Here is a 16,120-nt window from a genome sequence, read left to right on the forward strand (position 1 = left end):
CTTCTTCTTTTCTCTTATCATGGCACAGGTGTGTGTGTGCGTGTGTGTGTGTGTGTGTGTGTGTGTGTGTGTGAGTCCGCAACAAACTCCTGGGATCTCCCCCTGTCATCTCAGCTCCTGCTCTGTTATCAGTAAGGAAAAAAGGTGTGCAGCTACTCCGGGCCCCCCACTTCCCCCAGGCACGCTACGGAATGACCCGGAACTGGGCCGGATCGGAGCCAGCACTGGCCCAGGAGCCTGCTGCTGCAGCCTCCGTAACCTTCTGCACTCGACTTTGGAGCTAAGGGCATATGTCAGCCCTTCCACGCCGGCACCTCGGCGCAGCTAGTTTATGTATTGCAGCAGCCGTGTCGTAAATCTGATTGCTCGGAGAGCGCTATTCTGTTTGTATGGATTCATGGGCCCCGAGTCACAGACGGAGCAGTTCATTTTCAGACTCTGTGGCTTAATTGAATTAGCGTAATAAAATCATTTGGCTCCGTCCGTTGTCCGTCGGACATTTCTGCTGCTGCTGCTGCTGCTGTGATCTCTCGCTCTCTCGCAACAGAGGCTGAGTGGACACGAGTTATGCTGAACTGGGGAAGTGAGTAGCTGTATGACCTCTGTGTGAGTGTCGACCTCTGCGTGTGTGTGAGAGTGTGTGTGTGTGTCCACCCTGCCCACACACCTCTCTGCTCTGTTGGAACCCCCCCCCCATTTTCCAGCTTAATATTTTCTGTTCTTTCGCCTTCATACATTTTCTTTCTTCCTATTATTTCTTTATCTTTTTTGTCTTCCTGCATCATGGATCACATTTTCTTGTTTGTTTGTTTGTTTGTTTACTCCTATTTTCTCAGTCCTTTTTGTTTTGTTCTTGCTCTCTGTGTTCACTACTGCCTGGTGGAGGGGCTGGCTGGCGTGCTTTTTCCTGAGACGCAGACTCCGCCTGTGTCTCTCTGGGACTCTCTCTCTCTCTCTCTCTCTCTCTCTCTCTGTGTGGGGGCATCGTGGGTGAAGGTAGTCGGGGGCTGGAGCAGAGAGCATTGTGGGGGAGAGATCGATATGAACTGTGCCGTCTCTTTGGCAGGAGGCCCACAAGATGGTGCGCGAGGCCAACGTCAAGCAGGCCGCCGCTGAGAAGCAGCTGAAGGAAGCGCTCGGCAAGGTAAGCGTCAAAACATGCTAACGCTAACCAAAGGGTAACATCTGTCCAAACTCGAGAAGGGCATGGGTTCAAAAAAGGGGTGGTAACTCCTGTTTGAAACCAATTCAGTGTCAACGATTAAATAAACTCTGCTGCAGGGACACGTAGTTTGAAGCATCAATGGCATCTCTATTCACAAAGAAGCAGAGTTTATCTCAGAGTCTGTCATCCAGGCACCTGAAATGTATATTTATTTACAAGCAGTCGTTTTTTCATCTAAATAGTTCTGAACACAAAATGGCCACCAGTGCCTTTCTCTCCACAACAGCTATAGGTGTCTGGAGGTTTTATTAGAAAAGTTGAAGGAGGGAGTCTTTCTTTTCTGTCTCCCTCTGTCTCTTATATATCTCTCTCTCTTTCTTTCTCTCTCTCTCTCTCTCCCTCTCTCTCTCTCGCTCTCTCTCTCTCTCTCTCTCTCTTTCTTTCTCTCTCTCTCTCTCTCTCTCTCTCTCTCTCTCTCTCTCTCTGGCACTTATGGTAATGGAGTCCATGACCTCCGATGGTGCCTTAATGAGCACTCTGTATGCTGGGGCGACGACGCTGGAGGGTTTGAAGAGGCTGAGTGTGTGTGTGCGCGTGTGTGTGAGTTTGTGCATGTGTGTGTGTGTGTATGTATGTGTGTTCGTATGCGTGTGTGATTTGCTGATTGATGAGTGGTGGTGGTGGTGCTCCAAAGGCACCTTTCCTCTCCAGGCCTCAGATCTGCGATGCTGCGGTCTGATGCTTATGAGAGCGTCAGCATCACTGCTGTCGGGAGCCCCGGCACTCCTCTGAGTTTGCACTTCTGAGTGCTCACACACCCTTCCTTACGCTGGCAGCATGCACTGCCTTGTGCTCCTTTGGTGGTGGGTGGGATACATGCAAATGTGTGCATCACCAGGAAAATTAATGTTTATTATTAGTTTAGGACATTGTCATTGGATTGTAATATTACAATATAGTAATATTGTGTCGGAATAGTTACATATTAAAAGAGTGTTCTTTATTCTGTTGAAGTCATGAAGTCCTCTCCTGGTCCTGCTTGAAAGCTCAGATGTTCTGTGAGCTAATAAAGTGCTAATAATATCTCCATACAGAGTGTCATGGACCAAGGGAGTCACCCACTTTCTCTTTGAAGTGCTATCTATGACAGCCCCCTCATTAAATGTATATTTTAAAAATATCTCTAAAGCTGGGTATTTTTAGCGTGGCGTGTAACCTAACACATCAAGTTGGCACAAAAGCAGTAGATCGCTAATGGGTTAGTAGCTACTAATGGCTTATTGCTGTGGTCAACATGTGGTCACTCTCTCATCGTTTGTGTGTCCTGTCCTGTCCTGTCCTCCTCAGATTGACGTCCTGCAGGCGGAGGTGGCGGCGCTGAAGACCCTGGTGCTCTCCACCTCGCCCACTTCGCCCAGCAAGGAGCTGCCGCCCGGCGGCCCCAAGGCGCCCTTCAAGAAGGGCCACGGCCGCAACAAGAGCACCAGCAGCGCCATGCTGGGCAGCCAGCAGGAGCTCGGAGCGCCCCAGCCCATCGTGCGCGAGTGCAAAGAGGTACGGGAGTCACAGACGCAGTCACAGTCGCTGTCACAGACAGTGGGTGCCTCTCAACATGCCTCCTCGATCCTCGATGCTCGATCCTCGAGGGGCGTTCCCACTGATCTATAACTAACACTGGATAGACTATCCCATTGTTTCCCCCCCATCATTCTTTATGTAGATCAGTGAGGATCGAGGCCCGAGAAGCGAGGGAGGACGTATAAACGCTGCATGAGAGGCACCTACAGTCACAGTCACATAGAATTGGAACAGATTCGAGTGGACATTCCTGCCCCGGGCAATTTTGTGTTCCGTCTAGAGGTACCCATCTATCAGCACTGTGGACCAGCCAAAAACAGATCGAAGCAGACATGATCGCTCAGGCGAAAGTTCTGTCTAAAGGACTTCTACTGGAAGACTGGTAGTTTACAATGTCATCCACTCGTCCATCATTACTGACCAATATGCGGCTCATGTTTATTTGAAAACTGTTGGGTCTCCTTCACCTCCCTGCTGCCTTCCGTATTCCAACTCTGACGCCATTTCGATTGTTATCCTTATTGCTGTATGTCCTCTTCGTTGATTCGCTGGATTAAATCGTTAATTCTAACTCTGTCCTCCTTCGTAGTCTCGTAGTCTTCCCCTTGGGGATCAATAAAGTATCTGTCTATCTATCTATCTATCTATCTCTTTCTCTATCTATCTCTCTCTCTCTATCTCTCTCTCTCTCTATCTCTCTCTCTCTCTCTTCTCTCTCTTCTCTCTCTCTCTCTCTCTCTCTCTCTCTCTCTCTCTCTCTCTCTAGCAAGAAATTCCAGCAATGTTCCCAGGGCCAGCGATGCCGTGTCCCATTCCCTAAACACCGTGTATTATCTCTCTCCTTCTCTTGTCAGTTGTTTGTTTCTACACACACCGCTTATCTTTTTCTATTTGCCTCCGTCGCACAGCCACCGCTTATCTCTCCCACTCACCGTGCGCCTCACTCCCTGTCTGTCTGTCTGTCTGTTTCTCACGCGTCGTGTCCCATCACCTAGAGATTTGTTGTTGTTGTTGTTGTCGGTGTGTCTGTGTCTGTGTGTGTGTGTGTGTGTGTTTCACGGCGCCTTTGCCTCTTTTCCCCAGCGCGATGAAGTGATTAGGTGCGATCCTGCACGAGTAACTACCCTCATGTGAGCGGAGAGAACAGCATGAGAGAACAGAACAGTGCCGGGCCTGTGTGGCAGCAGCGCGACGTTCCCTCCTGAGAGGGACAGACTGGACCAGTGTAGTCTCAGATGAGAGGCATGTCATCCCATTAGCGCTGCACCTAAGGGCTGAATAACTGGCCCTGAAGATGGATGGGCAAAAACCTACACCAATTATGAGCTCCACCTTTTTTTGTTTGTTAAGCAAACGTGGCCCAGTAGTTGCCAGCGAGTTCACTCGTTCTGCCCTTTCTTTCTCTCTCTTTCTATTTATCTCTCTCTCTCCTTCTCTCGCTTTCTCTCTCACGTCCCTGATCAAATGCACCTCCAACATCCCCAAATGGACTTGATGATTGACCTCAGCTGTATCATGTTATGATCATCCATTCAGGGTCGGAGTCTCATCACCTTGGACAATTAGATCACCTTGTTTACACGAGGAGAGGGATATTAAAATATTCGTGCCAATCTTCTTGGCAGGCATACGTAGAATCCCACAGGGAAATCCACATTGAAGAATTCCCACTATTGTAATAGCCGTTCCAATCTGGCATGAACGACCTGGCGTTCACCTGCCGTATCCGCGCCGGAAGCCGGTGAATCCAGCTTTGTCCTCTAGTAAGAGCACACCGCATCCCTCAACACTCCATTGTGTCTTCCTCACCATCTCTCTCTTTGCTGCCTTTTCCTCTGCACTCATCCGTCACTGTGCTCTCTCCCTCTCTCTCTCTCTCTCTCTCTCTCTCTCTCTCTCTCTCTCTCTCTCTTTCTCTCTCTCTCTCTCTCTCTCTCTCTCCTCCACTCCTCCACTCCTGTGCTGATTGGTCTGCCTCATGCCATTTGTCTCGGCTCTCGCTCTTTTCATCTCTCATTTCTCACCATCTCTTTATTTACCGTCACTGTGCGCTCTCTCTCTCTCTCTCTCTCTCTCTCTCTCTCGCTCACTCTCTCTCTCTCCCCATCTCTTTATTTACCGTCTCCCCGACAGCGCTGCCTTTACCTGCTGCAGACAAATTCAACCTCAAGCTTCTGCGTGTGTGTGTGTGTGTTTACGACGCACAAAGTCACCTCTCATCTCACACACAAGCACTCCGTCTTTGTCTCCCCTCACCGCTGCTTTCTCTCTTCTCTTTCCCTCTCGCCATGTCTCGCTTTTATTTATTTATTTCTCGCTTTTATTTCTTTATTTCTTTCTTTCTTTTATTTAGATTGTGACAAACTGAGCATGTAGTACTTTGCGTCAAGATGTAATGAAGGGATTTTTAAATTCTATCTCTCTTTCTTTCTTTCTCTCTTTCTCTTTCTCTCTCTCTCTTTACCTTTCTACAAAAGAAACCTCTCTTTTCCTCCAAACTCATGTACCTCCTCTCTCCCCCCCACATACACACACACACACACACACACACACACACACACACACACACACACACACACACACACACACACACTCCCCTCCCTTGTCTCCCCCAGCTGAACTCAGGATGCCCTTTCTCTCTGAGAGGAGTGAGTTTATATAGAAATACTCATGCAGCCTTTTAAAAAAAGCTTTAAAAAAGCCCTGTCTAATTCTGTCTACCATCCCTCCCTAAGCCATCGGGCTTATCAGGCTATTGATCCAGTTTCTGCTGTCTAACTGCAACCCCTCTGACAGGGGTGTGTGTGTGTGTCTGTGTGTGTGTGTGTGTGTGTGTGTGTGTGTGTGTGTGTGTGAGGGGGGCGGAGAAGATAGGAAGGTGGAGATTTTTCTTTTGTGTGGGTGTATGTGTGTGCGCTCCTCTACTGTTGAAATAGTAGTTAAAGATTAGGTGGTTTGGTGTTTAATCCGCCTGGATGAGGGTGAACCGGCCGTGCATGGAGCGGCTCAACTCTGAAGAAATCCAGGGAAACGGGACGGCCCCTCGCTGCAGTCTGACAAGCCCACCACACATTCAGTGCTGAATTTTAGAGCTTGTGTACTTGGTGCGTGTGTACTTTGTGTGTGTGTGTGTGAGTGTGTCATCACCAGGGTGTGAAATGACAAGTAGTCATCTAGGTTGTGGGTGTTTACCTTTTTGTTCCTCTCTCTCTCTCTCTCTCTCTCTCTCTCTCTCTCTCTCTCTCTCCCTCTCCCCCTCTCTTTCTGCATGGTTACCTTACCTACAAGAAAATAAGAACTCACACAAGCACTCGCCCCCATTTTCCACCTCTGTCCGTGTGTGTGTGTGTGTGTGCGTGTGTGTACATGTATGACCGCCATGTGTCGGAGCTCTCAGCTTCCTCTCCACTGCCCCCTCTAGTCCAGTCCGACCTCATCCGTATGCAAACCCCGTCGTTAGCACATCAGGATGGTCTCTGCTTATCGGATGGCCCCTCCGGGGGTCCAGGGGCCCGGCCCCGTGTCCTGTCCCCTCTGCAGTGCTGACGCGGCAGGGAGCCGAGACTCAGGACTCAGGACTCAGGGCTCAGGACTCCGAGTCTGTCAGGCTGTCCAAGCCCATTCGCACTGGCGCCCACACTCTCACACAGCCCTGAGGTATTTCCCAGAGCTATGAGGAGACAGTTGGTGCCCCTGTTTTGAGAGCAGGGAAGTGTGTGTGCGTGTGCGCGAGAGAGCTACCCTTGTTGTATTCCTACTTGGTAAATTAGAGGCACAGAATGTATTTATTATACTGCTTACCTAACAAACCCTGATGTGTGTGTGTGTGTGTGTGTGTGTGTGTGTGTGTGTGTGTGTGTGTGTGTGTGTGTGTGTGTGTGTGTGTGTGTGTGTGTGTGTGTGTGTGTGTGTGTGTGTGTGTGTGTGTGTGTGTGTGTGTGTGTGTGTGTGTTTGTGTTGTTCTCAGGTGGACTCCCTCCTGTTCAGTGAGTTCAAGGCGTGGAAGGAGGAGCCCAGCCTGGAGAGGAGCTGCTCCTTCCTGGAGCGCATTTACAGAGAGGACATCTACCCCTGCCTCACCTTCTCCAAAAGCGAGGTGTGTGTGTGTGTGTGTGTGTGTGTGTGTGTTTGGGTGTGTATGTGTGAGCAAAATGGGTGTGTATTGGTGTATGTGTGAAAAAGAGAGTTGTGTTGTGTTGTGTTGTGTTGTGTTGTGTTGTGTTGTGTTGTGTTGTGTTGTGTTGTGTTGTGTTGTGTTGTGTTGTGTTGTCGTGTGTGCTGTTGCAAGAGTTTCATGTGTTGGTATACAGACGATACTATCTGTGCCTCACACCCCACACTCTCCCACAAATCATAAACCATTCTCTCTGCGTCCGGCTCAGTGTTTGCTTAAGTATTAATGAGTGTTCCCTCTTGCAAGTCGTCCCGCGTTAACCCTACTGATCTTTGATCAGACTCTCCCGTCTCAGAGCTCAGTGTCATCCATCATAAGCAAACCAGCCAAACTGGCACAGGACCAGCAAACTTACGCTGCAGTGCCCTCCACGGGTAGAGAACAGGTCTCCTCTGGCGCGAGGCCAAGCCTGAGTCCCCCGCATCGGGATTTATCTCCTGTTAGTCGCTGTGTTTTAATGGCCGTTGAACGTTGAGGCAACAGTTATGGAAAACATGCTTATCTCTTCTAAATGTCATGATTGTTTTTCCAGTCAAATGAACTAGGCCTTCTAAGATTGGGCAACCGTGAGAAAAATGTCTGACGGAAAGCTGGATGATATTGTTTTTGCCTGCTCACGTTATGTGCCCTGCTGGGTTTGCAGAATGCGGTTATTAAGTCATGAGGAAATAATGGACTAATAAATCTCTTTCCGGGTGCGGCTTTCAGAGCCGCTCATTTTTCTCCAAAGACAAAAAAAATACAAAAAAAGAATCGATTTTGTTTTACCCTCACTAAAACTGAGGTGATGGTGACAAGGTTTACAAGTTGCAAAAACTTGCTGTGCTTGCTGGTAAACATATTTTGACAAAAAAAGTTCTTGGGCTTTTGCCGTTAGACTTTTTCAACTTTGTGATGGTTAATGTTGTTTCATTAACAGTATTTCCCAGACAGCCGTTGAGTTTCATACGGTTAATGTTGTTTTATTAACAGTATTTCCCAGACAGCCGTTGGGTTTCGTACGGTTACTGTTTTTTTTTTTATTAACAGTATTTCCCAGACATCCGTTGGGTTGCCCCAGCTTTGTCACCATTGTTTTGACAGTACACAGGGCTGTTGTGAAACCAACTGGTGTGCGTATCAACAGTCATTCAGTCCTTCAGTTCACTATTAAGACACCCACACCTTTTCTGCCCAGTGCCGAAGACAGTTTCCATCTACAGCTCTGGTTTCTGCCCTGATGCACTGCCACCTTGTGGTCGTGTGGAGATACTGCAACATCTGCCTGCTCAGAGATCCTGCACACTGATATAATACAGCACATTTAGGTATCAGATTCCAAATTGGCCGCAGAAATGCTATCCAGCAGGTTGGGCCGCTTCTGTGTCCAGCTCCGTCACGGTTAGGTAATGGAGTCTTGCTTTCATGCCATTGCATGGCACAGTAAGAAAGCATTATGCCGCGCGAATGAATACTGTGGTCAGTATGACTGCTCACGCCTGACAATGTGTAATACAAGAGAGAATCCATTTCATTTGTGTCATTTCTTTTCACGTTGGTCAGAGAGATATATCTAAACCGTACATGCAGGAAGTACATTTTGAGTGCTTGTACCTGCTGTTTATATCCTCTCTGCTTGGTAAATCGTCACAAATTAGCACAATTACTGTCTGTGTCTGTGTTTGTGTCTGTGTCTGTGTCTGTGTCTCTGTGTGTGTGTGTGTGTGTGTGTGTGTGTGTGCGTGTGTGCGTGCAGAAGCCCATATATGAGATGTGGACAAGATGTAAATTTCTCTGCTGATGCAAATGTATTACATGTGTACCAGATATAAATATCTGTAGTTATGTAAATTAATGGATGTTGTTGTTTGTGTTTGTGTTTGTGTGCGTTGGCGTGTGCATGTGCGTGTGTGTGTGTGTGCGCACGTGTGTGTGTGTGTGTGTTGTTTCCAGCTGGGGTCGGCTATCCTGGAGGCTGTGGAGAGGAACACTCTGAGCGTGGAGCCTGTGGGCTTCCAGCCGCTGCCCGTAGTCAAGGCCTCTGCTGTAGAGTGTGGGGGACCAAAGTGAGTCACACACACACACATACACACACATAGAGCACAGCACAGCACCGATACACACACACACACACACACACACACACACACACACAGCACAGCACCGATACACACTAACACACACACACACACACAAGCAAAGGAACAGGTTATAAAAAATGGTATGTAAATGGTCCAAACCCGCAGCGATTTGACTAGACTAACATAGATATGGATCATAATTTCATAACTAACATGGAGGCCCTAACTAGTGTGCCTGACTGTAGTGGACACATATTGCATGGAGATAAGGGCATCTGAATTTAGTTGCTGTGTATGTTTGCAGAAATTATCCCTTGAGCACACACACTCACCCACACATATATACACACACACATACATGTACACACACATATGGTATACACACACACACACACACACACACACACACACACACACACACACATATGTACATACTCTATGTACACACTCACGCGTGCGTGCACAAACACACACACAAATGTACATACTCTATGTACACACACACACGTGCGCGCACAAACACACACACACACACACATACACACACACACACACATACAGTATAACACACACATTATATTAGGTAAACACAGGTGGTCTAGTGTGATTAAAAGACACTGAGGGAAGTATAGGAATAGTACACACTGGAAATATAATGACAGGTCTGCAAATACACATATCTCGTGAACTCTGAAGGTACACACTACCTTGTGCATCCTGGAGAAATGCTGTCAACATCCCACTTTAAGTAAACCGGTCTCACAGGATAAACAGATGCTGAAACACATCCTTGTCGTCACCACTTGATTCATTTGGGGCCACTAATATTCTAATATAATATAAGTTAACATTCATGTTGGTTGGTGAAAACAGAAAGATAAAACATTTCAAAGATGTCATACAATCAAGTCCTTGGCATTTAAAATAGATCCTGTGGATGTTGTTTCTTTGATGTGACTGGACTAAAAATAGATAGAAATAAGGGTTGGGTTTTAAAGTGTTGTGTTTGTGTGTGTCAGTGTCTCAACTTCAACGATGCTTTGACCTGCTATTGGAATGCCAATGTGCCTGGGAAGCGTCAGCAACACACACACACACACACACACACACACACACACACACACACACACGACTATATTTCACCAGCGGGCAAGAAGAAATGATGAACAAGATTCAGCTTTTAATCTTAGGGAGGCCGAATAAATTGTGTTGAAAGGCTGAAGACACTAGCACAGGGGCTAGCAGAGGGGCTGAATATAGATAGGAATAAATTGTGTGTGTGTGTGCGTGTGCGTGTGCGTGTGCGTGTGCGTGTGCGTGTGCGTGTGCGTGTGCGTGTGCGTGTGCGCGTGCGTGTGCGCGTGCGTGCGTGTGCGCGCGTAGAGCTGGGGTGGAATAGTAATCAGCTGGAACAGCAGGGGCTTCAGAAGAGAGAGAATTAACAAGCCAGGGCCTCTCCGCTCCTATGACCATACTGATCCTCCAGTAGTGTCTCAGCCAATCACATCCCCGGTGCTGCTGTCAGATACCCTCCTCTTCTCCACAGCTGACCTGCATAGGGGACTTTGTGGGGGGAGATTTGTGGTGATTCAATGTTACATTCCACCTAGAAGAGATTTATTTCACTCATCATTTATTACCCAGCGTAGTCAGTGAATCCTTTCTAACTTAGACCTAATCCTTAACCGAAAGATGTACTTACTGTATGTACGGTAGCTTGCTGAACTTTTACCTGTGATTTGGCATCAGTTCCTTTAGCACCTTTGCCAGCCTGCTCTCTCTCTCTCTCTCTCTCTCTCTCTCTCTCTCTCTCTCTCTCTCTCTCTCTCTCTCTCTCTCTCTTTCTTTCTCTCTTTCTCTCTCTCTATCTATCTATCTCTTTCTCTCTTGCTTTCATTCTCTTGTTTTCTCTTTCTCTCTTGCTTTTATTCTCTCTTGTTTTCTCTTTCTCTCTTGCTTTCATTCTCTCTCTTGTTTTCTCTCTCTCTCCCTTTCTTGCTTTCTCTCTCTCATTCTCTCCTCCCTCTCTCTCTCTCTCTCTCTCTCTTTCACGGTCACTCTATATCCACACCACCTCACTGCTGCCACACTTCTCTCCTGGCTTCTCACAGTGATCTGCTCTGCTGTCTGTCTGTGTGTTCTGTTGGGCCACCTTCCTCTTTGGTCATGGGATTTTCTCTCCATCTGTTTTTGTTTTTGTCGGTCTCTGTTTTTGTTTTTGTCGTTTGCCGTCCTCCCTTCCTGTCCTCTGTTTCTGTTCCTCACGCTCGGGTTGGGGGTGCCCCCTAGTGGCTGGAGGTCTGAAATAGTCACGTAAGTGAATGAAAGTTCTTTCTCTCTCTCTCTCTCTCTCTCTCTCTCTCTCTCTTTCTCTCTTTCTTTTTATCTTTCTCTCTCTCTCTCTGTCTCTCTCTCTCTCTCTCATTTCCTTCCCTTTCCTTTTTTATCTCTCTGTGTCTCTGATCTCTATTGCATCTTTTCACACACATGCTTGCCACCATTGCTTCATGCACTCTGCACATGACAACCCTTTTCTCTTTTTTTCTAGCTCTCTCTAGATCTGTCGTTCCCTCTCTCTCTCTCTCTCTCTCTCCCTCACACCCTCTCTGGCTCTGCCCAAACTCTCCTCTTATCTCTCCTTCCCTCTTATTAAAAAATAAGGTGAAGGTCTATCATCAGATTGGTAACACTTTGAGCATAACATCTGATGCTCTGTGGCCTCCATTAGACACAGTCAGTGTAATACTGAGCAGTGCCGCTTTGTAATGGCCAATGGTCCATTTCCCCAAATTCACCGCAGTCCTACGACCTCTGTGACTAATAACCGAGAGAGAGAGAGGGAAAAAAGTGATAAATCCATATCGGTTTCTGTATCAGTTAAAGACGGTCGTCTCACGGCGATGCTTTTGGGGAATCGTTGCCCTGTACGTGATCCTAAGTGCTATGATCAGCATTATAAAGCCTTGCTCTGCTCACATGTCTCTCCCACCCTCTCTCTGTTTACTTGTCCACCCTGCAGAAAATGTGCCCTCAGTGGCCAGACCAAAACCTGCAAGCACAGAATCAAGTTCGGCGACTCCAGCAACTACTACTACGTGTCTCCTTTCTGCCGTTACCGGGTGAGTAAGGGGACCCAGAGGCACTCTACTCTTCTCTACTCCACTCTACTCTACACTGCATGACCTGTTTAAGCTAAGGGAGTGGGAGGGGATTTTCAGTCCACGGCACAGTAGAATAGTAATGTGCCAAGGAAGTGGTTCTCGTCCTAGTATGCAAAAGCCACTGAAAGCAGCAGCTTCATTTTGCTGCCTAGATCGTCTAGATTGAGGTTGCTGTTTGTTGATTGGATGTTGTTGTTGTTGTTGTTGTTGTCCTTCTGTCTGACGTCATCCAGATCACATCCGTCTGCAACTTCTTCACCTACATCCGCTACATCCAACAAGGCCTGGTGAAGCAGCAAGATGGTGAGAGCTCAGAGGCACACACTGGCCTTAATCTCAATTAATCGATTAATTGTTTGCTTGATACAATGGCAGAACATGTTTTGAAAGGCCTGTTTTTGTCCACACACCAAAGATATTGTATTCACTGTCATAGGGGAATAAGTACAGCTGAAAATATAAATTTAAGAAGCTACAATCAGAGATTTTTTATTTCTTTTCTTTAAAAAATAATCACACAATCCGATTAATCGATTATGAAAATTGGCAATTAATGTAATAGTCAATAACTAATCGGTTAATCGATGGAGGGATCATTGCAGCCCTTGCACACATACACACACACATACAAACACACACACACATACACACACACACACACACACACACACACACACTCCCTCACTCACTCACTCACAACACACACTTTTTTTGTCAGTGTGACCAAGGGAACTTGATAAAAATACCTGATAATCCAGACCAGTGTCCCGGTCTGTGTTGTAATATGCAATGACCAACTGTGTCAAAGGCTGTCTCAATGTCCTAATAACACGAGGACTAACATTTTGCCTGCATTGATATTTAAGCGTATGTCATTTAAAAACGTAATGAGATCTGTTTCAGTGCTGTGATTAGCATGACTGAATGACTGAAAACTGGCAAAATACTCATTTCACATTCACAAGGCCGTTAAAGTAAAATTATTTGATTAATAAATACTTAATTGACTTTAGAAGAAAAAAAAAGGAATATGGTCTTGTAATTGTTCAGTGTGTGCCAGATGGCAGAGATACATTCACCATCTGAAGCCCGTCTGCTGCTATGAAGTGGAAAAAAAAAGAAGAAATAAATAAAAAAAAAAATGGGTAAAGTTTCTACACAGCATGTGGAGCTTCTGTGCATTGTCTCTGCTGCTAATAATGTGGCCTGGAGAAAAGTTCGCCTATGGCTTACACAGTACCATTTGGGAAATGATGAGATGAGAACTATTTAGAATGAACTCTAATACACCCCAGCTTCTAATCGATTTCTGCGGTCCAGCAGTCTATATGGATAGCCACTCGACAATTTGTTCGACTTACGTCATGGTCCGTCATTTATGGCTTAAAAAAATGTCCCCAAGGCCAAATGTCTTTCCTAGATCTACAGAGTCTCACAGTTGACTGTAAGTCCTTGAAAGTGCACAGAGGGGTCACCTGTGTGATAATGTATGACTGTTTTTTACAGTCATACATCTCTTCTGAATGTATGGGGCCACAGACAAGATCAGATAAGGCCAAGTCCTTGGCGATTGTAGAGATATCGAGACCCTTTTGATGATAAGGTCCAGAGTACTATCAGCACTGTGAGTTAGTTCTTGTACATGCTGTGTTAGGCTGATATACAAATAAATAGATAGATAGATAGATAGATAGATGGATAGATGGATACTTTATCGATCCCCAAGGGAATAGTTAGTTTAGCTGGTGAGCAACAATGTTGGTCTGTGTGTGTGTGTGTGTGTGCGCGTATGGTATCAGTGATGCCTCCCAGAAAGATAGCTCAAGAATAGCTGTGTGTTTGGTATGGACAGTATTGTTTCCCAGAGGGACAACTCAAGAGTTCAGAAGGCCAAACTCGTTAACATTACGTTTGAGGCAGTTAGTGCGTTCGACTTTGATTCCTCAAAGTCACTGCTCTCCTCAGGAAGTGGAGCGATCTGTGCCTTAGATTACCTCGGTGTTTCTCCCATCTCTGGATGTGGGTGCCCACAACCAGCCTTTGAAATCGGATTTAACTGTGGCAGTAATGAGACAGCGGGAAGCCTCCTTCAGAAATATTTGAATTAGCAAGAAGTAGACATGTTGGACTCAGACGTACTGTACAATATTGCCTTCACTCAGTGTATTCCCGTTCTTCACACACAGCTGAGCAGATGTTTTGGGAGGTCGTGCAGCTGCGCAAGGAGATGTCATATGCCAAGCTGGGCTACTACAAAGACGACCTCTGAGCTGAAAAAAGCCACCAACCGCCCACCCCCATCTTTTGATGGACAGCAGCACTCTCCAATCATCTTGCGAGAAGGCCTCAGAGGGACCGCCCACTCCGCCCTCGTGTCCCCCTTGCTTCTCAGTTCTCTGTCTGCCTCACCCATCTCAAGGACACACAACCCTGGCATCCGAGTGTGTGTGTCTGTGTGTTTGTGTGTGAGTGTATGCAGTGTGTCCACCTATCCATGCGACCATCAGTTGAGACAGCCCAACTAAGGACAAAATGCTGAATATGCTGCTGAATTGTGTCCTGTTCCATTGAGTGTAATAATTTGCTGAATGCAATGAAGTAATGTTTCTTTGTTTTGTTTTGGCTCTGTTTTTTTTGTTTGTTTGTTTTGTTTTTTGAGGAAAAGAATATGAACAGAAGTTTTTGCTGTTTTGGATATGCATTCATTCTTTGTCCTCGCAAGTACTTTTATGAAGCCTGTACAATCTTATAAACGTGAAGTTTTAGACATTTGTCAGATAAATAAAATCCTCTATCTGGAGTCTATTTTCCCCTCAAAGTTCTGAGCCCTCCGTAACAATAGCTAGTTGTGTGACATTGTGGTGGTGTTCTGTTAGTGTGTGTCTGAGTGTGTGTAGATATGGTTTGTGTGTGTGTGTGTGTGTGTGTGCGTGTGCGTGTGTGCGGTGAGATGTGTGTGGTGAGCTGTGTGTGTCTGTTTCCAGTATCTCCCAATTTTTCCCTTTCTGTCCTCTGTTCCACACTCCTGGTTTCATCAAGCTTTTTCACTTTATTTTAGTGCCTTTCTGGAACACTCTGAATAAATAAAAAGAAAATTGTATACCTCTGGAATCTGGGTTACCCTCTGCTTTGTCTTTGAAAGAAAACATGTAGATGTACATGATCATTTGCTCCAGTCACAGACCGACATGACCCACTCACAACACAACTGGGATCAATACTGCCTTGTCGGCATCCATTTCTAAGAATTTAGTCCTCCTAATACGCATGCTAGTGTATGGGTGCCTCTCAACATCTCTCCTCGGTCCTCGATGCTTGGTCCTCCAGGCTCGTTCCCACTGATCTATAACTAACACTGGATAGACTACTCCGTTGTCCCCCCCCCCTTCCATATCATTCTTTATGTAGATCAGTGAGGATGAGGACCGAGGAAGGAAGGGAGGATGTATAAAATTCCCAAATGAGAGGCATCCAATGTACAGTATACCTGCAAACCCCCCCATATGAAAAAGAAATAGAAAAAACTTATACTGCCAGCAATGTGTTTTACATACAAAACTTGTATGATTTACTCTTGAAAGTGGCCCCTTTCTCGTTTTCCTCATACAATGTCGTATATCGCCCTTACAGTTTACAAAGTTTTATGTTTCAGGTTACACAGATTTACTAAGGATCTTATAATGGTCTTATATGGGACAAGCTTCCAATCCATATGAGAAGGAATAGACAAATCATACACAATTTTACCATGTTTTATCTGAATCCTGATAGATTTTTATATGATAGTGAAACCATTATAAGATCCTTAGTAAATCTGTGTATGACATTGTATGAGGAAAACGAGAAAGGGGCCACTTTCAAGAGTAAATCATACAAGTTTTGTATATAAAACACATTGCTGGCAGTATATATTTTTTTCTATTTCTTTTTCATATGGGCCTGTCCTTCTGAGCCCTCCAGGTGTGTGGGTGTGTGTGCGTTT

The 16,120-nt window shown here is 46.1% G+C and overlaps 1 protein-coding gene across 2 annotated transcripts in view; it reads left to right on the forward strand.

Moving 5' to 3' along the window:
- Positions 1 to 15,249, forward strand: part of rab3ip (RAB3A interacting protein (rabin3)) — a 39,034-nt gene extending 23,785 nt beyond the window's left edge. For both annotated transcript variants that reach the window (XM_062518462.1, XM_062518461.1), the window contains 7 exons: positions 1,067 to 1,144; positions 2,513 to 2,719; positions 6,711 to 6,839; positions 8,850 to 8,962; positions 11,997 to 12,096; positions 12,372 to 12,441; positions 14,325 to 15,249. In XM_062518462.1, the coding sequence (XP_062374446.1) occupies positions 1,067 to 1,144; positions 2,513 to 2,719; positions 6,711 to 6,839; positions 8,850 to 8,962; positions 11,997 to 12,096; positions 12,372 to 12,441; positions 14,325 to 14,407 (780 nt within the window). In that variant the 3' untranslated portion in view covers positions 14,408 to 15,249. The remainder of the gene's footprint in view (positions 1 to 1,066; positions 1,145 to 2,512; positions 2,720 to 6,710; positions 6,840 to 8,849; positions 8,963 to 11,996; positions 12,097 to 12,371; positions 12,442 to 14,324) is intronic.
- The last annotated feature ends 871 nt before the right edge of the window (positions 15,250 to 16,120 follow it).

This window comes from Sardina pilchardus, chromosome 17 (genome assembly GCF_963854185.1).
Source record: "Sardina pilchardus chromosome 17, fSarPil1.1, whole genome shotgun sequence".
Classification (NCBI taxonomy): Eukaryota; Metazoa; Chordata; class Actinopteri; order Clupeiformes; family Clupeidae; genus Sardina; species Sardina pilchardus.